The 25,860-nt window shown below is 39.6% G+C and overlaps 1 protein-coding gene across 12 annotated transcripts in view; it reads left to right on the top strand.

Moving 5' to 3' along the window:
• The window catches only part of LOC108175735 (tolloid-like protein 1), a 302,561-nt gene that overhangs the window by 109,458 nt on the left and 167,243 nt on the right, over nt 1-25,860 (top strand). For 11 of the 12 annotated variants that reach the window (XM_070048144.1, XM_070048142.1, XM_070048140.1 and 8 more), the window contains exons 4-7: nt 456-608; nt 1,472-1,589; nt 11,751-11,929; nt 18,374-18,479. In XM_070048144.1, coding sequence (XP_069904245.1) covers nt 456-608; nt 1,472-1,589; nt 11,751-11,929; nt 18,374-18,479 — 556 coding nt within the window. Of the gene's footprint in view, nt 1-455; nt 609-1,467; nt 1,590-11,750; nt 11,930-18,373; nt 18,480-25,860 lie in introns of all 12 variants that reach the window. The other variant, XM_070048146.1, reaches the window with a different exon arrangement.

Here is a 25,860-nt window from a genome sequence, read left to right as displayed (position 1 = left end):
CTGTCTATAAAATGTAATATTCATAATTTTAGGCTTTCATACAAATAGCAGTCTGATTTAAATATTGGAAGTTTAGCATGAGTAAGGCTAGTTTTGGGTATCATAGGATATTCAGGGTAGCAATATATATTTTATTACCTGTTTGTACATTGTTAGTGAACTACCAAGTTAGCAAACATCAACAATTTTTCTATGACCTAAGTTTTGTCTGGTGTAGGCTGTTGTCTGGAGATTCATCAAAACTCATCGATGGGATCTCAATAAATAATGTTTTGATGTGGATATTTCTACATTGTAATGCTCCTCTCAAGCATGTAATATCCCAAGTTTTTCTTTAATGTGCCTTGATTTATATACATATGTAAATAAGACATTTCATCTTTTGTCCTTTAAGAGGTAAACGGTTCCCTGACCCAGGACGTCTGTTTCACAGAATGTTTTAAATGTCATTGCAGGCTTGGAGCAAAACAGCACAGTTAAGGGAAAAGTACCTCAAAAATTCTCAGGGCCAAATGAGAAAAACCGAGTTCCCAGAGCTGCCACATCAAGAACTGAGAGAATCTGGCCTGGAGGTGTTATTCCTTACGTTATTGGAGGCAACTTCACTGGTAAGTTATTCTCAGAATGTTTACTTTGATGGAGAAGTAAAAGCTGTCATACAGATTAAGTGTGCATGTTCGTAGGATATCGTCAAAAACAGAGTATGAAATCATACTTGTAAAAACACTCCGTTAACCTAGGTTATTAGTTTAAAATGTTTTTGAATTAAAAAAATAAATTTAACCTTGTGCTCTAAGAGTGTAGAGTTCCATTTTTTTAAGATTTATTTATTTATTTAAAAGGCAAAGTTAAGAGAGGCAGATGCAGACAGAGAGAGAGAGAGAGGTCTTCTATCCGCTGGTTCACTCCCAAGCTGGCAGCAATGGCTGGAGCTGTGCCGATCCGAAGCCAGGAGCCAGGACCTTCTTCACGGTCTCCCACGTGGGTGCAGGGGCCCAAGGATTTGGGCTATATTCTATTGCTTTCCCAGGCCATAGCAGAGAGCTGGATAGGAAATGGAGCAGCTGGGACCCGAACCAGCACCCATGTGGGATGCCAGCACTGCAGGTGGCAGCTTTACCTGTTACACCATAGTGCCGACCCCCCGATTTTGTTTTTAAACTGAATTTCAAATGTGCCCATGAAATCTGGAAGCTGATCTCCTTTCAACTGACAGGGAGAATGTATGTCCCATTTATAGAGACTTGTACACACATGTGCAGAGTGAAGGAGCCTTCATCTTCTGATTATAAAGGGAGTGCCCGTTTTCAACAAGGACTCGTTTGTGGTGCTATGAATCTGTAGTCGTTGGCTGATGATAGCAGTGGCATCTGTATATCACCAAGCCACACAGATCGGAGGAGCCAGCACACAGCACTCCTCTCTGGGGTGGTGGCCACTTTTATTAACATCGTTCAATTTTTCCAGGCAGGCAGCCAGCGAGCCATGTTCAAGCAGGCCATGAGACACTGGGAAAAGCACATGTGTGTGACTTTCATTGAAAGAAGTGACGAAGAAAGTTATATTGTATTCACCTACAGGCCTTGTGGGTAAGTAGAGCCCGGAAATGACCTACGTAAGTTTAGCAGGAAAAAATTAAAACTCATGGGTAGGATTTGTTTTGTAATATGTGCTTTGTATTTTGGCCATGAAAGGTGTGATTTTTACATATGCAAATGTTACTCTTTGAGAGGACTTCAAAAATTTATGAAAAAGGAATTAAAATATCAATTCGTATAAAAATTCTGAAAGCTACACATGGAATTTTTAGAACAGACATTTCTCATGAACTTTCTGAAGACCCCACATCTAAACATATTGCTTGAAACAGATCTTTGTGCATCTGACCATGGTGTATTTGTCCACCACCTCAGCTGTTTTATGAAGATCAACTCACGGTTGATCTTTCTTGCTTTACCAATTCACTGCCACTAGAGTTATCTTCTGAAAATACTGGTCAGGGGCTGGTGTCTGGTGCAGCAATTGAGACATGGTTTTGACGCTCTCTGATTCCACCTTCCTGGTAACGCACACTCTAGGGGGCATCTGGCGATGGCTCAAGCAGCTGGGTCCTGCCAGCCTCATGGGCTACCTGGATTAGATTCCTGGCTCCCAGGTTTGGCCTGGCCAAACTCTGGCTGCTGGAGGCATTTGAGGAGTGAACCAGTGGAGGGGAGATCTCTGTCTAATTCTCTCTGTGTCCATTCCTCTCTGCATTTCAGATAAATGCATGATTGAATGAATGAATGAATGAATGACTAAATACTGGCCAGAGCAAGTGCCACTTTCTGAGATTCATTGATGTTTCCACCTAGGGTGATATTTTCTAGATTGTTTTCTTACAGGATGATGAAAAATACTCCAAATAAAATCATTAAGTTTTGGAAGTGCTATGTTAAATTCCAGTAGGTATTTCTATAGCAGAGTGCTAATGAATGTTATTAATATTTAACTAACCGAAAGGAGTATGTTTGCTAAACTTATGTAAAATATGGAATATCCACCTCACCTTTTAAAAGAGAAGAACATACCTCAATATCCCAAGAACATTTTGGGAAATGCTGGCTTGAGAGTAAAATCCTGAGTCCTTGGTATAACATTTAAGGAACGCCACGAACTTACCACAGCTTCCATTTTCGGCTCCTTCTTCCTCCACATCTCTCCACATATCCCAGAATCCAACCAAGATACAGGACAAGCCGTTCTCCAAGTAATTTATGTTTTAGAAGACTTTTTCTCAAAAGAGTTTTCAAACTTCTCTTCCCAGCACTTTTAGTTATTTGGAAATTATATCGAAAGATTTGATTCACTCCAGCTTAATGTTTTGGCTTGTTTGCCAAGAATACTTGGTACTGGATTAATTTATATTGCATCCCCTCAGGAGGCAAGCGTGCCTGGGTCTGCCGTTCCAGTGACTGCTCTACTGGGTTTAGTGATTGCTCAGTTGAATGGAGTGTTGGTGGGCAGGTGCTTCCATTGTGAATGTCTCCAATATTACAAAACAGTGATTTTTTTAAAAAAATTATTTATATAAAGGGAACAGGTTTCAGGTGTTTCATTTATATAGTTTTAAGAACATGATGATAATTCCCACCTACCCTCCTCCTTCCTTTCTGATTTTTCTTTTGATTTTTGGTGATGCCATACTTTTGTTTTCCACTTTACTTTATAATCACAAGTTTAATCCTCCATTAAATAAAAAATTCATCAAGTAGCAAGTAGAAAGATCCCTGTTTCTCAGGAGTATCGATAAGGGCTATAAGCAATAATCAAATATCAAGATGTCAATTTCACACTTAAAAATTGCCCTTTTTTATACTCTATATATTTGTTACCACAACTCAGAGAAAACATGATATTTGTTTTTATTTTCTCAAGGCTGGCTTATTTTACTAAGCACAATGCTTCCAGTTCCATCCATTTTGTTGTGAAAGACAGGTTTCATTCTTTTTTATGGCTCAGTAGTATTCAGTTGTGTATATATCCCATTTTCTTTATTCAATCATCAGCTGATGGCCATCTGGGTTGATTCCATATCTTAGTTATAAACAGGGGGTCACAGATCACTCTTGTATTTGCTGATTTCATTTCATTTTGGTAAATTCCCAGGAGTGGGATGGCTGGGTCATAAGGTAGTTCTGTTTTTAGCTTTCTGAGTAATCTCCATACTGTGTTCCATAATGGTACTAGTTTATATTCCCACCAACAGTATCCTAGGGTACCTTTCTCCCCATATCCTCACCAACATTTGTTACTTTTTACATTTACTTGCTGTGGATTCTAACTGGGGTGAGGCGAAACCTCATTGTGGTTTTGATTTTCATTTTCCTGATGGCTACCGATCCTGATGTCTATTGGCCATTTATATTTAATCCTTTGAAAAATGCCTGTTCATGTCCTTAGCCCATTTCTTAAGTGGATTGTTTGTTTTGTTGTTGTTCAGTCTCTTGAACTCCTTACATATTCTGAATATTAATCCTTTAGCAATTTTAGTTTGAAAATATTTTCTCTCATTCTGTCAGTTGCCTCTTCATTTTGTTGAGTATTTCCTTTGTTGTCCAGGAACTTTTTAGCTTGGTGTAATCCCTATTGTCTCTTTTTGCTTTCCTTACCTGTACTTCTGGGGTCTTATCTAGGAAATCTTTGCTCATCCCAATGCCTTGCAGTTTTTCCTTTATGTTTTCCTTTAGTAGTTCAGTAGTTTCAGGTCTTAGGTTTAAATCCTTAATACATGAATTGATTTTTGTGTAGGGTAAAAGTAAAGATCTTCTTTCACACTTCTCTATGTGGAAATCCAATTTTCCCAACAGCATTTGTCAAAGAGACTGTCCTTTATCCAGAGCATGGTTTTAGTCCATTTATCAAAGATTAGTTCGTTGTGGATATGTGGATTAATTTCTAGAGTTTATATTCTGTTTCATTGGTACACATGTCTATGTTTGTGCCAATACCAGCTGTTTTGAATATAACTGCCCTGTAGAATGTCTTGGAAATCAGGTATAGTGATGCCTCCAGCTTTGTTTTTATTGTTTAAGATTGTTTAAGCTACTCAGGGTCTCTTGTGTTTCCATATGAATTTTAGGGTCATTTTTTCTAGATATGAGAAGAATTTCCTTGGTATTTTGATTGGTATCACACTAAATCTGCAAATTGCTTTGGGTAGTATGGATATTTTTGATCTTAATTCTTTCAATCAATGAACATGGAAGCTTTTTTTCCATTTTTTGGTTCTTCTATTTCTTTCCTTAATATTTTATAATTTTAATTGTAGAAATCTTTCATGTTATTGGTTAAATTTATCCCAAGGTACTTAAATATTTTTAGCTATTGTGAATGGGACTGATCTTACAAGCTTTTTCACCTATGTCATTGTTTCTGTATACAACAGCTACTGATTTTGTGTCTTGATTTTATATCCTGCAACCTTACCAGATACTCTTATGAGTTTGAGTAGTCTCTTAGTGGAGTCTTTTGGATTCCCTATGTATAGGTTCATGTCATCTGCAAATAGGGATAATTTGACTTTCTCCTCTCCCATTGGCATCCCTTTGATTTATTTTTCTGACTGTGGCTAAAACTTCTAGAACTATATTGCATACTAGTGAGAGTGAGCATCCTACTCTGGTTATGGATATTTGTGGAAATGCTTCCAGTTTTACCTCATTCAGTACAATGTTGGCTGGGGATTTGTCATATATTGCCTTGATTGCATTTAGGTATGTTCTTTCTATAACCAATTTCTTTGAGGTTTTTATCATGAAAAGATGTTGAATTTCATTAAGTACTTTCTCTGCATCTACTAAGATAATCATGATTTTATTCAATTTGTTCATGTAATATATCAAGTTTATTGATTTGCATATGTTGAATCATCATTGTTCTTTTATTCTTTCCACATTTATTATCTGAAATTCTTACACATAGATGAATTTTCTCTAATCTACCACAGTCATTTGAATACCCTATAGTGTAGTTCAGTTAGGCAAGTCAAAATAAATGCTTAGTTTTGCTAGAGAAAATAGTTATTGAGCTATTGACATGCACTTCTGGGAGGAAAAATACATCTTTTCAGTAGTTCTTAGAGAGGGGCATTGTGTTATTTCTGTACATTATATTTGCCTAGATCTCTTAACTTAAAAAGGTAATATATGTTAGTTTTTGACTTATTTAAGTGACAGTAAGAAAAAATTGTACATCAGTACCTTCATGGGTATTTTTGGATAGTGCCATAAATTTTTAGTTATGGCTTACTCAGCACTGAATCCTTCTAAGTCACTCTAATTTTGGCTTGAAAACTTTTGTTTACATCTGAAATTCTTCCTAGTTTTTTTCTATTGATTTAATATTTAAAAGGCCCAAATAGTGACTGTCCTTCTATCCTTCCAGTTATTTAATAAGAATGGTTGTGGGGACAGCGCCATGGCTCACTTGGTTAATCCTCTACCTGCGGGGCCGGCATCCCATATGGGCACCGAGTTCTAGTCCTGGTTGCTCCTCTTCCAGTCCAGCTCTCTGCTGTGGCCAGGGAGTGCAGTGGAGGATGGCCCAAGTGCTTGGGCCCTGCATCCGCATGGGAGACCAGGAGGAAGCACCTGGCTCCTGGCTTCAGATCGGCGCAGCTCTGGCCGTAGCGGCCATTTTGGGGGCTGAACCAACAGAAAGAAGACCTTTCTCTCTGTCTCTCTGTCTCACTGTCTAACTCTGCCTGTCAAAAAAAAAAAAAAAAAAAAAAAAAAAAAAAAAAAAAAGAATGGTTGTAACTCAGCTTACATGTTTTTAAATACAAAATATATTCAGATCTATACATCTTTCTTCCCTCCCGCCTTCCCATTCTGAAAAATAAGCACATCCAAAGCACTGATAACTTACTCTGTTTTTTTTTTCACTCAGTTTTTGAGTGCAATAAATTCATTTTTGTACACATTTTCTTTGATTTGTTGTCAGAGTTCCTCAACACTTGTGATTTTTTTTTTTTTTTTTTGGACAGGCAGAGTGGACAGTGAGAGAGAGAGAGAGAGACAGAGAGAAAGGTCTTCCTTTGCTGTTGGTTCACCCTCCAATGGCTGCCGCAGCCGGCATGCTAAGGCCAGCGCACCGCGCTGATCTGAAGGCAGGAGCCAGGTGCTTCTCCTGGTCTCCCATGGGGTGCAGGGCCCAAGGACTCGGGCCATCCTCCACTGCACTCCCGGGCCACAGCAGAGAGCTGGCCTGGAAGAGGGGCAACCGGGACAGAATCTGGCACCCCAGCCGGCACTAGAACCTGGTGTGCTGGCACCACAGGCTGAGGATTAGCCTATTGAGCCGCGGCGCCGGCCCCTCAACACTGTTTTATCCCAATTCACTGTCACGTCTTAGTGCTTTTCCTCATAATGCTTTGGCTGCTTGGAACACCTATGCTTTCCTTTTTAATCAGTGGAAATCATTCCCAGCTTTCATTCTCAGCTTTTCTGAGTGGCTCACTTTGGGATTTTGCTCTACCCGTATCATATCAGTTGTATCACTACAGCTTGTTCAAATGCCTGTCTTTGTCATTGGTGAAGGTGGGTGACTTACTTTTGTGGCCCTCATGATACCCATACTCCACTGTACAGGTGGGCACATTGAGAAAATGCTGACAATATCAGAATCATCTATGTTCCTTGTATATGATCTTCCCACACATGAAATACTGTAAGAATTTAAAGGGATATTTAAGTACCTGTACTCACTGAAGTTGTGATTTGTCCAGTGATTCGTAAAGCTTTTATTGCACTATTGAAGTCATATTTTTGAATTTTGACATATTCATATATTTATAATTTTCAGAGTAGCAGTGTCACATTTGGGTGATGTGTTTAGCATTCATTTTGCAGTTCCCAGTTTGACCTGTATGACTTTGTTAGTTATAGAAAGGGAGATGCTTTATGTAAGAAGTGCTCTTTAGCCTGCCAAAAATTCTAATAATTTCATTGGAATCATTTATCGACCACAGTTTCATAAAACAGTTATTTCATCATTTTTGCTGTGAGAATGCTGCACCTAAATCTCATAAAGTTATCATTTAAATTATTAAGGGGTTCAGCAGTTGGTGTTGTACAAAATACTTAGGGCTAACTAGAGTAAGATATGTGTCAAGTCATATGCCTAACATTCCTGATGGATTTCAATATGGGGTATTTTAATTCATAAGAGCTGTGGCAGTAATGTGTAGCACTTAACAAGATTTATTGCACCTCTGTATTCGACATGGAAGCCTGCAGCATGGTGCCACAGATATTGATAGCAACGTTCATCAAATCTATTTCTATTTTAAAATCTAATAGGAAATACATCTTACCATTTAATATCACTGTATCACTTTGACTTAATTGGCTACATTAAGAAACTTGTATCTTCTGTTTATTTTTTAAAAACTAAGCTAAACTCCATGTTTATGGGGAGGACAATTAAAAATGGAACCACATGTGTCTTTTAGAGCATTGTATTTCCCACTTTATTCTGCTATTGTTGACTTTTATCCGGTTAATGTTATTGATGTATTTTCCATATCAGGAAAATATGGTAGGAGGGAAACAACACACTATAGTAAGTAAAACATTAAACATAAGTCAGAACCTTTGACCATTTTTCCCCAGTGCAATTCATATTCTTAAATTGTATTAGAACTGTTTATATGCATGTATATGTCTTTGTGTATACATGCATACATACATATGGGTGTATTTATATATGAAAGTACATGAGATTTTTCATTTGTCTCCAAGAGTGTGCACCTGGGTCGCCACTGCTGCCCTGGAAGCTCTGCCTACAGAGAAGTCGTCTTCCTCTCCTGCTCTTTTGAGATCTGCTCTTCCCACGTGTAGCAGCTGAACGCTGCTGTACAGCAGGTTGTACTCTAGGGTCTGGAGCCATCGCAGTGAACAAGGCATCTGAGACCTGTGCCCACAGAGAGTTTACATTCCATGGAGGGAAAGCAGCAAAGACAAACCAAAATGAGTGAAATAATTATGTATCATTTACCATATGTAAATAGAAAGCCAAGTAAGCAGAGTGGAGATGGCATTTATGCAGACTTGAAAAAGATAGGGAAAAGAGACCACGCGTACGAGGAGGGTAGAATTCCTGATGGAGGAGACAGAGAGGAAAAAATGTGAAGAGCTTGCCAGTAGGTTGAAAGCAGAGCAGAGAACAAGCATGACTAGAGGAGGGATAATGACAGGCACAGTCGTACCAGAAGTGCTATGTGTGGTGAAATATATTTGTTAAGGACCTCTGGGCTCTTACAGTTTTGGGAAAGAAGTTTTAGAGAGCCTATCTCAGGCAGCTTAGTGAAGTTACAGAATGGTAACAAGTGATCGTTCCATCTCAGTGACTTTATGACAAGCATGCATTCCTTACAGTGCACATACACCACTTAGCTCTGCCCCACAAGCATCCCTCTTATATAAAGTCCCAGGGAGAATCCTATGCTACGACATAGCAGTTCCTATGGCAGATGGAACAGGGGCACTATGGCCAACGACGTGTTGGCTTTGGAAGACTCTCTCCAGAAATGACACAAACACTCTGTGCTACTGTAGTGTTGTCCAGAGCACACCATGTGATGAAACCCGGAATTAGTGGGCAGGGCAATATGATCATTGTCTCGAGGGGAGCAATGGCTATTTTTGAACATCGACACCATTTACCACAGGGCCATTGGAGAATATGGGGTGCAGAAGTGACACAATCTGACGTGGTGTTTTAAATGATTTCAGTGCTAAGACAAGACTGCTGTAGCAAGAGAAGACCAGAAAGGAAGTGACCAGCTGGCAAATTATTCCAGCAACTCAGGTGAAAGATGATGGCCTTGACTAGGCTGTTAGGAGATGATGATAAGTGGATCAATTCCAGGTACAGATTGAAGGTAGAGACAATAAGACTTACTATTGTGAGAGAGATGGAGGCTTTGGGAATACTGGAGCAAAGTTGGAGTTTCCAGTAACTTGGATGGGGAAGTCAGTAGGTGGAGGAAGATTTGGGAGAAGAAAATTAGGGACAAAATAAATTGAAGTATTTTTTGTTCACGAAAAAAAGTAGGTGGAAATCATGTATCAGATATTGTAGTCCCTTTTAAGGAAGCTGTCTTAGAACACTAACAAAATGAGTAATTTTCATAAAAAGGCATATAATGACTTGATACTTGGAAGGACTTAAAGTACAGCAGGTAAAAAGGCATAAAAAATTTCAACTCACTGGATGTCTTGATGAGTTTACTTAGAGGAAGTTTCCAAAGATAGGTTGGTCTAACAACTCTAGGTGAAAGTAGGGAATTGCAGACTTTAGATTACTGGTTTACCCTGCATAATTTAAGGAGTGGCAAGACTTTTATTGATGTTGAAAGCTTTTCTTGAAAGGGCATGTAGGCCTAAAAAAAGGCCAACCTTTAAAGTGGTGCACAAATTAGGAACAAAAATTTGAGTGTCAAATACAAGAAAATGACATCAAACCTGTCATTCCGTGCCTAATGTTTGTGTAAGCATACTTCCACTTATTCTTTTATCTGAACATCTAGAATCGTGTTCCCAGGATATTTAGTTAGTTAAGGGTCAAAGCACCATCATTTTCTTTGTGTGCAGGATGACTGTAAAATAATAGCTCTATGAATAAAGCAGTGTGAAATCTATATTTCCTTTCCATTGTGAAACCTCATCTTATTTATAGGGAATTGCTATAGGTGCAATTATGCTAAAAAAGGGTGTTTTAGATTAAGTAAATTGACCACATTGCCTTACTGTCTCCCAGATTTTTATTTCAAAAGTACTTTCTTCTTTGAATGTAACTCCAGTCAGAATGACTCAGTGTGGGTAATTTAGTTGCTCTATAATCATCATATATTTTAGTTTCATTACTGTTCCTGTAAGATAGCAAATATTTCAGTTTAAATCTCTACAAGCTTTGGAAAGTCTTAATTTTTTGCACCTAATGGTTTATGGATATATAATACGTGTCAATATAAAATACTGCCAGAGAACAAAACCACAATTCATTGATTACCAATTCCTAGTTACCTCTCTCTGCTTGCCATTACTGACTTACTAAGCTTAATTTAACTACTACAATAGATTTATAAGTACGAGTATAGTTTATAAGTAATGAGTATAGATTAGGTCTCTAACTAGCACTCTGTGGATTAAAATGCATATTGTATATATTTAAAGCCTAAAGAAACTATTTGGGGAAAAAAGAGGGGTGGGCAGTAGAGGTGGAATCATAGAATTTATATTTGTGGAAAAATCAAAAGAAGAGTCACATGCACTACTCTGGAAGTTGAAATATTGAAATTCTCTTTATGATTTGAGCAATTGTTTTTTGAGATTTTTTTTCCTTTTAATTTAATAAATCAGAAAAATAGATGTTTGGAATGTCTGCTGTACTGTGATTCCTGCCATTCAAGACAAATCATTTAGTGCTTTCTATTGCTATCTAAGAGGACAGAGAGTTATATTGATGAGCTATAGTTTTAAAGAACTATTTTATTTATTTGAAAAGCAGAGTTTCAGAGAAAGACAGGGAGAGAGGTCTTCCATCTGCTGGTTCACTCCCTAATTGGCCACAACAACCTGGGCTGGGCCAGGCCAAATTGAGGAGCCAAGAGCTTCTTCCAGGTCTCCCATGTGGCTGCAGGGTCCCGAGCATTTGGGGCATCTGATTTCCCAGGTGCATTAGCAGGAAGCTGGACCGGAAGTGGAGCAATTGGGACTTTTTACTCGCTAAATCATAGTCCCGGCCCCTGTTGTGCTACATTGTGTAGGAAACGAATGACAAGAAAAAAGTGTATACATAGTCAATGCAGATGCAATTACAAAAAGCAACATTAATCAAAAAAATTATTTTCCCATTCCTGGTGGGTTGAACTGATGGATCTGAAGCCAAAGGACACAAGGGGCCGAGTCTATGTGTGAGTGCACTAATCATCACCATTGTCATGACTTCTGCTTCTTTGCTGAACACTTATGAAAATAATTCACAGCATATTCTATAATATATAATCAAAAAGCACTTGGATTGGTTGTTTGGAAACTTTAATTGTCCGTAAATGTAAAAGGATGCCAGAATTTAGCCCTAGTTATTAATGAAAGTCTGGGCAAGTCAGACTTCATAGCTCACCACAATTACTCATAAAGTCTCCCTACACTGGACCCCATCCAACATCACTCTCTCCTCCATCCCCACCTTCTGCTGCGTTCCAGGTGCTGTTCTTATGTGGGGCGAAGGGGAAATGGACCTCAGGCAATCTCCATTGGCAAGAACTGTGATAAATTTGGAATTGTTGTTCACGAGTTGGGTCATGTGATAGGCTTTTGGCACGAGCACACGCGGCCAGATCGAGATAACCATGTAACCATCATAAGAGAAAACATCCAGCCAGGTGAGAGACTTTCCAGGGTGTGTGTGGTTTAAGTCTGCGTAGATAGCATTGAATTATAGTTATGCCGTTCACCATTGCACATCTCATAAGAGTGGAATTCTTGTTTTAAACTTGGTAGAAGCCACATTTCACTTGTTTAAAAATTACCTGTATTGTTTTCATACTTTTGCTCTTTTCCCTAGAGACTAAATCATCTCATGCATTTTTTTAGACTTTTTTTTTTCTGTTTCTTGCTTAAGATGTACCTCTATCATTTCTAAACTTCAGTGTTTTCAAGATTGGGTGTGAAATATTGAACCATAAATTCATATTAATTTTTAATTTAAGCAGTTTTTGTACTTAGTTCTATCATTTAAAGCGTGGGGACTTATAAAAGGGCCGGGGGTTGCCATTAAATGTGCTGCTACTGTAGGAATTTTCATTTTATCAGGTATAATTTCTGGAGAAAAATCCAGTGTAAATGAGTCATTTCCAAGATAGTCTAGATGGTGTATTTGAGGTTTTCCTCTTAAATGTGACTGCCCTAGATTCAAATTCTTTGAGACTGTTTTTAATAGTTGAAATGAAATTTATGATTAATCCAGTATTCTCTAACAATGGTGTGTGATAATAACCTCCCTAGAGAGCTTCGGATTGGTTTAACTTTACCTTTCATAAGATGGGTGCATTTCAGTTGCCCCCAAAAATAAAATTTCCCATTGTGAATGGTTTTCTCATGATATGCGTGACTTGCCTAAGCAAAATGAATTCTTAGCTTCCTTATTCATGTCCACTTGTAATTTACGAACACACTGAATTCCTTCGAATTGTCTTCCGTTAACAGCATTGATCTTTCTATTTGCTTATTGAGTATTGGATGCCAGCTGTTTGTGGAGGTGCTGTTTGGGATTGGAGATGGTGTCTAAGGTGTAGGCATGGAGGCAGATGACCGGGAGTGAGTGAGAAAACTAACAAGAGGCTTAAGTTGAGATTAATGTGTCGTCCAGGCAACATGTGAAAACCTGCATCTTGGCACCTCCAGAGAGATGCCACAGAATGGCTGAGATTTATAGGTCAAGTAGAAATGTCCAAGTTGAATAGAAGAGTGAGGAGATATCCAGGCTGAAAGGACACGAGCATCAAAGCTACAGTTATGGAAAATCAAACCCTTTCCTCCTGTCTAGTACGGCTGCATGGGAAGTCAAAGTGGAGTGTTTAGTTGGTAACGACTGAGGTTGGGTGGGTGATCCAGAGAGCACCCTCTGAGTACTGACGAGGAACTGAAGGATCGTATAGGGAGCACGTTCAGAATAAACAGCAGGAACTCTGTTGGCTGGAGGAAGCATTATGGGGCTGGTGAGGGTGAAGTCGGGGAAACCTGTGAGAAGCCTTAGTCGCGTGGGGGAGGTGGATGCCCTTTGTGTTCTAGTACAGGGCAAGATGAGCGAGAGGAACTCCTACTTCAGAAATATTTAAGAGGAACAACATCGCGTGAGGGAAATCTTCAGAAGTTCGTTCTTAGGCCCCAAGAAGAAGGGTGAAACTATCAGATGAAACAAGAAATACTAATAGAGCAGCATGTTTTTAAAGAAGAGAAAAACAGTGATTTCATTTAGCATTTTTTTTTTTTAATTTGAGAAGCCCTTGGATGATGATGGTTTAGTAGACAAAGAGAAGGTGAATGAGGACCTCGGCAGGTGTCTAGCAATACAAATGTGGTCGGGAGTTGCCTATTTAGGACGATACTGGAATGAGAAGAAAGAAATTGAGGGGCCAGCGCTGGGGTGTAGTGGGTAAAGCTGCTGCCTGCAGTGCCGGCATCCCATATGGGCACTGGTTCAAGTCCCAGCTGCTCCACTTCCAATCCAGCTCTCTGCTATGGCCTGCGAAAGCAGTAGAAGATGGCCTAAGAGCCTGGGCCCTTACACCCGTGTGGGAGACCCTGAAGAAGCTCCTGGCTCCTGGCTTCGGATCAGCCCAGTTCTGGCCTTTGTGGCCATTTGGGGAGTAAACCAGCAGCTGGAAGACCTCTCTGTCTGTCTGTCTGTCTGTCTGTCTCTCTCTCTCTCTGTCTCCGCCTCTCTGTAACTGACTTTCAAGCAAAACAAATTCATCTTTTAAAAGAAATTGAGGATACAAAATAGAGAACAATGGTATTTAAGCAGAATTTGGAGAATTTGGTGGACTATTTACCAAAAGGGTAAGAATGTTATCTCAAAAATAAGAGAGACAGAGATAGAGGGAGGAAGGAAGTGTTACTGTATTATCAGAATTGTGTCTGTGAACTACATGAGCCCATTCTCTATTAGTGTCACATTAAAACGAGAATTGGTGAGTAGAAAGAAAGTGAGAGAAAACTCAGTGGAATATGATAGCCGTTGCAAAAGGGCGAATCCTTTCAGAACGGTGAAGTAACCTGCAGAATTGGGTATGGAAGGTAAGTAAGAAAAAGAATGAGACTCCTTAGCTGAGAATCTGACGCCTGAGCCAAACAGCCAGGTTCATCTTATATTTTTCATCATTAAGAAGGACGTAAAGAGGAAACAGTATTTTTGAAAATTGTCTCAGCTACCAAGTCAATGAGAAGTTTGTTGTTAAGCAGGTGTTAGTTTTCCTGTATTTGCCAAACATTTTGTTATATTGACAAAAAAAAAAAAAAGCTCATAATGAATGCAACTTCCAAAAATGGTTCTTACACTTAAATAGAATTTTGATTCAATATAAATATGTATCCAAATAGAGGAAGAGATGTACATGGTACTTCAGAGTGTCCATTGAAGGATGTTTACTGGGGCCTGTGTTGTGGTGTAGTGGTAAAGGTGCCAGCAGTGCCAGCATCCCATATGGGTGCTGGATTGAGTCCCGGCTGCTCCACTTCCAATCCAGCTCCCTGCTAATGTGCCTGGAAAAACAGTGGAAGACAGCCCAGGTCCTTGGGCCCCGGCACCCCTGTGGGATACCCAGATACCCAGAAAAAGCTCCTGGCTCCTGGTCTAGCGCTGACTGTTGCAGCCATTTATAGAGTGAACCAGTAAATGAAAGACCTTTCTTTGCTTCTCTCTCTCTTTATCTATCTCTGTAACTCTGCCTTTCAAATAAATAAATAAATCTTAAGAAAAAAAAGATAGGTTTCTTCTGGTGCCCAAAATGTTACAATCTATGCATAGTTCTTGTATAACATGCATTCTTCATGAAGTTATTTTGAAGATCCCTCATGTACATGGATTTCAGTTTTTTGGTACCAAAATAAACACATATTTCAATTCTATTTTCTATGAACTTTTTGAAGTACCCTAGTATAAGTAGTATAAATAAATTTATAATACTTAACACAATGCTAGAAAAATTATGACTCTTACTAGGTTTTTGACTAAACATTCTGGCTAACAGAAAAAAAAATTACTGTGTGAGATTTCCTGTAATTGGAACCATGATCAGCAATTCCAGTATAAAAGCGTTCATGTTGGAGACTGATCTTCAACAAATTTATGACTTGCTGTGACTCAGAAACTTAAAATCAAATGTTATTCAAGTAGAGTATCCAATAAGCAAAAACTTTGGCTTCAAATTTATATGCACAAGGGATGACTATGAGAGTACTAAATTGGTATGATAATTAGATTTATTTTAATTTGCATCAGAATGTGCATATAAAGAGGGATGTCTTTAAAATTTTTGAATTATTAAGTATAGTTTTCCATGTTGCTCTGTATCTCTGACTTTCTCCTTTCCTTCATGACGTAGGTCTAAGTTTCTCTTATTTGGACTGTGTAGGCCCATGTCCTTTTTAACTAGCAGGAAAAAAAAGCCTCATGTACGTGTTAAGTGCTCAGTTATGGGCTTGGAATGTGCAACTATTGCTATAGTTACTGAATGTTCTACTTTCAAAAATTTTGTGAAGCATTTCTTGTTGATCAGAGAGCCTTTTTCCATATTGTGCTCTATACTGAAATCTTGAAAGTTTATAATTATAAAATCAGATCCACAGCGCTTTAAAATTTCCACCTTATAATTGGATATGTTAAAAAAAAGGTTCAAATTCTATGGAGATCACAGTTGTAACAATTGTTCCTCTCAGGGTTGGGGCGAGAGCAGCGTATTCCCTAAGAATGGTTTTAACACACGAAGACATATCAGAGGTTTGAGGAGCACACATTTCAGTTTACAGGCTGGCTGGTGAAGTCAGAATCATTTACCATGTGAAATTATTCAGATATGGTTTAAAATACATTACACTGAGAGGCAGGCTCTGTAACTACAGCTTGAGTCTCTAACCTTTAGTGTTCAAATGCATGTTCCCAGGCTTCCCTATCACAGGGAGGAGAGACCTTGTATTCTAGGACATCACTCCATTTCTTTAGTACCTTTTGGAAAACTATTAATGTGATATTATTTAATACAAATATTGAAGTTAGAATGCTCAATCAAATGAGCGATGTAATAGTCCCCTTTTGAGATCCAGGCATGAATTTGGAATTCCAATAGTTCACTTTTATACTTTCTCAAAGCTCTTTAGGTTACATAAATAGTATGTCATGCACCATCTTTTGCTGTTTATTTTTTTAAATACATATTTCTAGCTCTAAAGTCATATTGATTTTTTAAAAATATTTATTTATTTATTTATTTGAAAGGCAGAGTTACAGAGAGAGAGAGAGAGAGAGAGAGAGGGAGAGGGAGAGAGAGGTGTTCAGTCCACTGGGTCACTTCCCAGATGGCCACAGCAGACAGAGCTGGGCTGATCTGAAGCCAGGGAGCAGGAGCTTCTTCCAGGTCTCCCACGTGGGTGCAGGGGCCCAAGGACCTGAGCCATCCTTTACTGCTTTCCCAGGCCATAGCAGAGAGCTGGATCGCAAGTGGAGCAGCCAGACTCAAACTGGCGCCCATTTGAAATGCCAGTACAGCAGGCGGCGGCTTTACCCACTATGCCACAGCATCAGCTCCTTTGGCTGTTGAAACTGCAGAAATTGAGTCATTGAAATCTGAAGTCAACAAGAAGCAATTCTTTGTTCTAGAACCATCAATGTAGATTCATATATTTATCTCTTTTTTTTTTTCAGTTTTCAAGAAATAATACTGCTTGGCAGATACAAACAGGCAGTTGAAAAAAATCTGTTAAAAATGAAGTTAAAATAACATGTGAAAAGTAAAACAAAAACTCCCTTAGTTCTTATTCGTATTCTTTTTTTATATATAAAGATTTACTTATTTACTTGAAAGTGAGAGTTACACAGAGAGAGACGGAGAAGCAGAGAGAGAAGTCTTTTTTTTTTTTTTTGACAGAGTTATAGATAGTGAGAGAGAGAGACAGAGAGAAAGGTCTTCCTTCCATTGGTTAACCCCCCCCAAATGACTGCTACGGCCAGCACTGCATTGATCCGAAGCCAGGAGCCAGGTGCTTCTTCCTGGTCTCCCATGGGGTGCAGGGCCCAAGCACTTGGGCCATCCTCCACTGCCTTCCCGGCCACAGCAGAGAGCTGGACTGGAAGAGGAGCAACCGGGACAGAATCCCGCACCCAAATGGGATGCTTATGCCGCAGACGGGAGGATTAGCCTAGTGAGCCACACACCAGCCCCCAAGAGAAGTCTTCCATCCACTAGTTCACTCCCAAACTGGCTGCAATGGCCATAGCTGTGCTGATCTGAAGCCAGGAGCCAGGAGCTTCTTCCAGGTCTCCCACACGAGTACAGGGGCCCAGGCACTTGGGCCATCTTCTACTGCTTTCCCAGGCCACCACAGAGAGAGCTGGATTGGGAGAAGAGCAGCCAGGACTCGAACCAGCACCCATATAGAATGCCAGCACTTCAGGCAGCGGCTTTACCTGCTACACCACAGCGACAGTCCCCTGTCATATTCTTCTGGATCAAAAAAGTCTTTCCAAATAGAAATGTCTTTTCATAAAAGAGAGCCTTGTTTCATTTTTGAATGAAAGTAGATTTCCGGTTGTTTTATCTTTAATGTTGAAGTCACATTGCTAAACCAAGCAGTTAGTCTAATATATACTAATATTGTTCCTACACCTTTTCACAGTGTTTCATAGAAAGGATCTAAAATTCCAAAGCAAGAAGAAGATAATTTTTATGGGCCCTGGCAAGTACAGTCATAAGAGAAAAGTGACAAATTCATTGGATAAAAATCCAACTCTTATTATGATTTGTACAGTATCTCAAAAAGCAGCAAGATTTTAAAGAAATGAATATTGTGAGGTAGTAAAAGAGCATACGTCAAAAACATACAAAGTTTGGTTTTGTCAGTGTTTTTGCCGAGATAAAGTCATTAACCCATTCTTTCAGTAGGAGCTCGAGTGAAAACCTCTGCCCTTGGCACATGCGCCCGGCTGAGAGTGTAAGTGGAGCCAGCAAGGAGACGGGTCATTTAATGAAGAGCAGATGCGAGTCGAGGGAGGGCTGTGGTGCTCTCCCCTCTTCCAGGCTTCTGAGATTCTGTTTGTCCCTGATCCTTAGGTCAAGAGTACAATTTTCTGAAGATGGAACCCGGTGAAGTGAACTCACTTGGGGAAAGATACGACTTTGACAGCATCATGCACTATGCCAGGAACACCTTCTCAAGGTTGGACTCTCAGGTTATACCTTTTGACTTTTAATTCCTTCCCTCCATGTAGCTCCTCTCAAAGCTATGTTTCACATTAGAATGAGAATACCTTTCAAATGTTGCTGCTCTATGGCAGAAATAAACCAAGCAAAATAAATAAAAAATCATGGTTAAGAATATAGCCAACAACAGACATTTTAATGACATATTACAACACATTTTTGCCTTTCCTATCAAATATATACATTTGAAGTGATAGGATATTATCAAGGATTTAAAGTATATTTTAATTATTTTAAAAATGTCAATTAAAATCATGACCAAACCAGTCCGTGTATTAAACTGCCAAAGTGTAGTGTAGTGAAAAGTCAAATGGTTTACTTGGTTGCTGCGTTGGAATGTCACACTCTGCATGCAACTCCGGTTGGATACTGTGCATTTTCAGTGGCTCGAGTACCACCAATGCTCAAGAAAGACTATTACTCAATGAATTCTAAGACAACAAGTTAAGAAGATATTTTTCTTCATATAGTTTTCAGTTATCGTTCATTAATTATTAACCTTAGGATTCTTTCATTAACTGAATACTCTTTTTAAAGAGTGAAATAAACTTGGGTTTTGATCCACTTCATTCTAAAGATGATGGCATCCAGGAAATAGTTGCCAGGTAAGGAATTCGGAGCTGTAAAACCACTGAACTCACCCATTTCCTTGGCACACTCAGGCTCATTTTACCCTCCTACATCCATTTCTATTCACTCTTTTGCCCAGTTACATCCATCTCACAGTTCATTAACAACTGTTTATGAAGGCAGGCTCAGGAAGGAAAGAAAACGTCAAATGTGTTCAATAAAAGATTTTTGGCAAAAAGGAGAGAAGGATGTGTTAATGAGCCCTTTGTACTTGGACGCATTTTAGAATCATTCTTTTATAAAAACCCATACTTTGAAAAAAAAAAAAAAGCGAGGGTTGACTGTGCAGTGTATGTTGAAAACTTCATGGAAACTGGAATTAAAAGATAAGTTTGTTTTGTTGTAAGGACATTTTAAAATTCATATATAGTTTTTTCACAATATGCATTTTCCGTGAACTTTATGAAACCCTTTTATTTTGAAAACCATTCTCCTCTGAAGTATATGTTTCACATATATATATACACATAAATATGTATGTATATGTATATATGCATGTGCATGCATATATAATATATGCATGTATATATATCTTTGTTAAAATATAATAACTATCCCCATGCTTATTGTTCCTGGAATTTGAATTTAGGATTTGGTAAAAATGACAGTCAGAAATTTAGCCTGCAATTATTCTTAAAGAATAATAAAATTTTTAGTTTCAGACCAATGTTTGGAAGGGAGTTTTCCATAGAGATGTGAAAGAAATGAACATTTGGTCCAAGTTTAGACAAGACTGCTCTCTTATGCTGCTGAATTCAGTTACTTAGAATTAACCTGAGGTTTGATTATTTGGAAGACAGGAAGTAGCAAAGAGTGCAGAAAATAATGAACGCTTCCTGTTCTTCAGAAATGCTGAGTCTTTCCTGAACTTGGAACTTGTCTGCTTTGCCTTTCCGCCTGGCTGTTTTCTCCATATACCACTCTTCTCATGCTGCCTGCTGCTGTCTCCTCCATCATCTGCCTTTGTGTTGTGTGCCAACCAGCTTTGACTTTTTTTGTAAGATTTATTTATTTATTTGCAAGTCAGAGTTACACAGAGGAGAGGCAGAGAGAGAGAGAGAGAGAGAGAGAGAGAGAGAGAGACATTGAGATTGGTCTTCCATATGCTGGTTCACTCCCCAATTGGCTGCAATGGCTGGAACTGCGCCGATCCAAAGCCTGGAGCCAGGAGCTTCTTCCAGGTCCTCATGTGGGTGCAGGGGCCCAAGGACTTGGGTCATCCTCCACTGCCTTCCCAGGCCATAGCAGAGAGCTGGATCGCAAGTGGAGCAGCCGGGACTTGAACTGGCACCCATATGGGATGCTGGCACTTCGGGGCAGGGTGTTGACCTGCTGCGCCACAGCACCGGCCCCCAGTCTTGACTTTTTATTCGATCAAATTGATTCAAAGTTATGCTACTCATTTTTTCATAAATAAACAGATTTCTGTAGTTCAAAAGACCTTATAGTAGGAAAGATAATATCTGATTGATCCTCACTCATATTATTTTATAAACTGGAGTCTTTAAAGTGGGTGTTTGGGGACCAGCGCTGTGACGTTGTAGGCTAAGCCTCCACCTGCAGTGCTGACATCCCGCATGGGTACCAGTTGGGTCCCGGTTGCTCCATTTCTGATCCAGCTTTTTGCTAATGGCCTGGGAAAGCAGTGGAAGATGGCCCACATGCTTGGGCCCCTACACCCACATGGGAGACTCGGAAGAAGCTCCTGGCTCCTGGCTTCAGATCAGCCTAGCTCCGGCCATTGCAGCCATTTGAGGCATGACCCAGTGGACGGAAGATTCCTCTCTCTCTGTCACTACCTTTCTCTCTATGTAACCCTGCCTCTCAATTCAATAAATAAATCTTCCAAAAAGAGAGGCTGCTTATTGACATATGTAATTGATTTCAGGTAATGAAGCATTTGTCACAGTTCTCAGTCCTTCCTCCACATAATAAAACCTTATGATTTTAAACCTTTAAAAATATTTATTTATTTGTAAGGCAGAAAGAAAAAGAGGGAAAAAAAAATCCTTCCACTGGTCACTGCCCCAGGGCTGGAATTGGGCTGGGAGTGAAACCGGAAACTTGTCAATCCAGGTCTGCGGGAGTGGCAGAAACTCCGTTCCTAGAGCCATCACCACTGCCTACTAGGATCTGCTTTAGCAAAAAGCCTAAGTCAGAAACCAGACCTGGAAATCAAATCAGTCACTCTGATGTGGGAGGTAGGCACCTTAACCACTAGACAAACACCAGCTCCTCCTTGGCCATTTTTACGTATAGAGTTTAAAGTGTTAAGTATATTCACAGTTGTGAAACATTTCTAGAACACTTTCGTCTGCAAACTTGAAGCCCTGGTACTCATTAAACAGCAACTTCCCATTCTCTCTCTCCAGCACCTGGCAATCACCAGTCTGCTTTTTGCTTCTGTGGACTTCATTACCTTAGATACCTTGTATAATTGGAACCATACAGAGTGTGTCCTTTTGTGACTTGCTTATTTCCCTTAGCATTATTTCCTCTAAGTTCATCCATACTGTAGCATACGACAAGATTTTCCTCTATAATAATGATGACTAATACTTGATTGTATAATCACATTTTATGTATGCCTTTGTCCATCAACAGACATTTGAGTTATTACCACTCGTTGACAACTGTGAATAGTGCTGCTGTGGGACATGTGTGTGTAACTATTCCTCAGAGATCCTTCTTTCTATTCTTTAGCACTATCTAAGCTGACATGAGATGCTGGTTCATGTAGTAGTTCTTATTTGAAAGGCAGAGAGAGAGAGAGAGAGAGAGAGAGAGAGCAAGTGCTCTATCTTGCAACCACTGGTTCATTTCCTAGGTGGCTGCAGAGGCCAGAGCTGGTCCAGGCCAAAACCAGGAGCCTAGAACTCCATCCAGGTCTCCCACATGGGTTCAGGGGCCAGAGGACTTAGGCTGTCTTTTGCTGCTCTCCCAAGCGCATCAATAGGCAGCTGAATTTGAAGTGAGGCCACCAGGATCCGAACTGACACCCATGTGGGATATTGGCATCGCAGGCAGTGGCTTAACCCACTGTGCACATTGCTGACCCCAGTGGCATTTCTACTTTTAATTCTTCAGGAACTTGCACACTTTTCTCATGGTGGTTGCACCATTTAACATCCTGCTAACGGTTTATAAGTTCTAGCTTTCTCTATGTCCTCACCAACACTTGTTTTCCTTTGTTTTGATAATTTCCATCACAAGATTTATTTATTCATTTGAAAGTCAGAATGACCGGAGAGAGTGAGAGACAGAGAAGAGAGAGATCTTCTATCTGTAAGTTCAGTCCTCAAGTGACTGAAACAGCAAGAGGTTGGCCAGGCAGATGCAAGGGCCTAAGAAAGCCATCTGGATTTCCCATGTAGGTGGCGGGAACCCAAGTACTTGGGCCATCATCTTCTGCTTTCCAGGTGCACTAGCAGGGGGCTGGATTGGAAGCAGAGTAGCTGGGACTTGAACCAGGCATTCCAAGTGGCGACTTAACTTCCCATGCCATAATGACTGCCCCACATTTTGGTTTAGATTGACATTTTTGTGATCATTGATGCGCATCTTGTATTGATTAGCTGAACATGTTTTCAGATGCATGGCGGTCACTTGTGTGTCATTTTTGGAGAAATGATTACTCAAGTCCTTTGCCCAGTTGTTACTCAGGCTACTTGATTTGTTGTTGAGCTGTGAGAGTTCTTTGTGTATTCTGGCTCTTAACCACTTAATCTGATATATGATTTGCAAATATTTTCTGCCATTCCGCAGGTTATGTTTTCACTCTGGCGATTTTGTCCTATATGACCAAAATCTGTTAAGTTTGATTTCATCGTGTGTGGCTCTCTTTTTAAATATACTGTTGCCTTTTGATGTCATATCCAATAAATCATGACAGCCATGAAGCTTTCCCCTTATTTTTCCTTCTGGGAATTTATAGTTCAGGGTCTTATGTTTAGATCTGTAGTTGACTTTGAGTTAATACTTTTACATAGTATAATGGTGCAAATTCATTTCTTCTTCTTTTTTTTGGCTGTGGATGTTCAGTTTTTTGTCATCATTTGTAGAAAAGGCTGCCTTTTGGAATCCTTCTTGAAGAGAATTTGATTATATACATTAGTTTTTTTTGGGGGGGGGTTCTCTACTTTATTTCATTGGTCTAGAGGTTTATCTTTATGCCAGTGCCATAATATGTTGATTACTGTAGCTTTGTAATATATTTTTGCTGGGGCTCTGGCATCCCATATAGGCACTGGTTTGTGTCCCAACCACACCTCTTCCGATCCAGCTCTCTGCTAATGGCTTGGGAGAGCAGTGGAAGATGGCCCAAGTGCTCAGCCACATGGAAGACCCAGAAGAAGCTCCTGGCTCCTGGTTTCAGATAGGCCCAGCTCTTGCCATTGCAGCCATGTGGGGTGTAAACCAACAGATGGAAGATCTCTCTGTCTCTCCCTCTCTCTGTCTGAAGCTCTACCTCAAATAAAATAATACAAAAAGACAACGTTGGAATTTTAATAGGGATTGTATTGAATCTATAGATTTATTTGAGTAATATTAAGAGCTTACTATTTAATTTTAAATCCAGGATCACAGGACCTTTCCACTTACTTATCACTTTAATTTCTTTCAGCAATGTTGTTTTAGTTTTCACTGTCCAAGTCTTTCGTTTCTTTGGTTGGGTTTACTTCTAAGTATTTGTACAATTTTTTGTCTTGATTTCCTTTATGGGTAACTCACTGTTGGCGTGTAGAAAGATAACTGGTTTTGTGTTTTGATTTTGCTAAATTCACATATTAGTTCTAACAGTTTTTTGTGGAGCATTTAGGGTGTTCTGTGTAAGACCATATCATCTGCAGATAGAGGTAATGTCTCCTACTTCCTTAATTTTAATTCTTCTTCTTCCTCTTCTTCTCCTCCTCCTCCTTCTCCTTAGTCTTCCTCTTCTTCTTCTTCTCTTCCTCCTCCTCCTCTTTAGTCCTCCTCTTCTTCCTTTTTCTCTACTTCCTTCTTCTCTACTTCCTTCCCCTCTCTCTCACCTTCTTGTTCCCCCTCCTCCTCCCGTCTTCTACCTTCTTTCCTAATTACTGTGGTCACAACATCCAGTACCAGGTTAAACAGAAGGGCTGAGAACAGGCATCCTTTGTTACTGCTCTTAGAGGAAAAGCTTTGTTTTTCACCACTGAATATGATGATAACCGTGGACTTTTCTTTTTTTTAATAAGATTTATTTATTTATTTGAAAGTCAGAGTTACACAGAGAGAGAAGGAGAGGTAGAGGTCTTCCATTCACTGGTTCACTCCCCAGCTGGCTGTAATGGCCAGAGCTGCGCCAGTCTGAAGCCAGGAGCCAGGAACTTCTTCCCGGTCTCCCACATGGGTGTAGGGGCCCAAGGACTTGGGCCATCTTCTACTACTTTCCCAGGCCACAGCAGAGAGCTGGATCAGAAGTGGAGCAGCCAGGACTCGAACTGGCGCCCACATGGGATGCTGGCACGGCAGGCATTACCTGCTAAGCCACAGCGCCGGCCTCAGTTGTGGGCTTTTCATTTGTGACCTTCATTATTTTGAGGTAGTTTCTTTCACTTTCTGGTTTGTTGAGTATGAATCAGGGAAGCGTCTTGAATCTTGTCAAATGCTTTCTCTACACTAGTGAGAGGTTTTATAGTTCTTCTGTTCTGAACTCATGGAGTCTACAATGTTCCAGTTGTTTCTGTGAGTGTAACCCATGGAATAGGTTTAGGAAATCATGGTGAGAAGTCTTGGCCTATGAGGCCTTCAAATGCATAGATATTCTGTAAGGTAAATTCATGCAAACTGATAACTTTTTCATTAAAACAAAGAAAAGTTGTAAAATTTTACAAAGTTTCTTAAAAGAATAGCTCATTTGCCATTTTTACACAATTAAAATAAATGAAGAATGGCTATTAGAAAGGAACCTCAGTATGATTTGCCTCTGGCCTATTGATAACACCTCCCTTGCTCAATGGCCATGTCTTGGACAAACAGAATTGTTAACTTCCTGACCATAAAGAAAGTACAAGAATGGGTGATTGGTCCCCTTTAGAATGTAAGAAAGGATACCTCGGTATATAGAATAAGTCAAAATTCATTATTCTACTGGCCAAGGTAGCATATATCCACTCCAAAATGTCATTAACTTTTTTTAAATATTGAACCTCCTGAAAGCTTAAAAAGTGAAACTCGTCAAAGAGTGCCCATTTATTTTTGAAAATAGAAAATAGTCAATACTTTGCTTAGTACTGGAGGACTGCAGAAATTGTAACACTCCATCAATTTCCGTTTTCCTACTTAATGTTTCTGTTGATTCATGCGGTGCCATTGAGAGATGGCTTTTCTCAATGCTACCTTATAACTCAGCTTCCCTTTCCAATTACATGGGGCCTCCCGAAGTTGCATCTTAGTGTGAGCTCTTGCTTTTGATGGTCAGTTCCCATAAATCATTAGTCTCTACTTGTCTGCCCTTGTCTCGGGCAGTATATAGATGGAGTTCTATAAGTGCTTAGATCTGGCTTTAAAGAGTTGCCGCCTTGGGATTTAAGATGGCCAGGTTGTATATCACCACTCCTTTGCTTACCTAAAAGCTATAAGTCATAAGTTAACCATGTCATTCTGTTTGCCATCTTCCTATAAATTAGTAGTTGTTGTCCTCCAGGTAAACACATTATCTAGCTGGTGCTCAAAGATTTCAGAAG

The sequence above is a fragment of the Oryctolagus cuniculus genome, chromosome 8 (genome assembly GCF_964237555.1).
Source record: "Oryctolagus cuniculus chromosome 8, mOryCun1.1, whole genome shotgun sequence".
NCBI classification, from domain to species: Eukaryota; Metazoa; Chordata; class Mammalia; order Lagomorpha; family Leporidae; genus Oryctolagus; species Oryctolagus cuniculus.
This window is presented reverse-complemented; position numbering and strand designations above follow the sequence as displayed.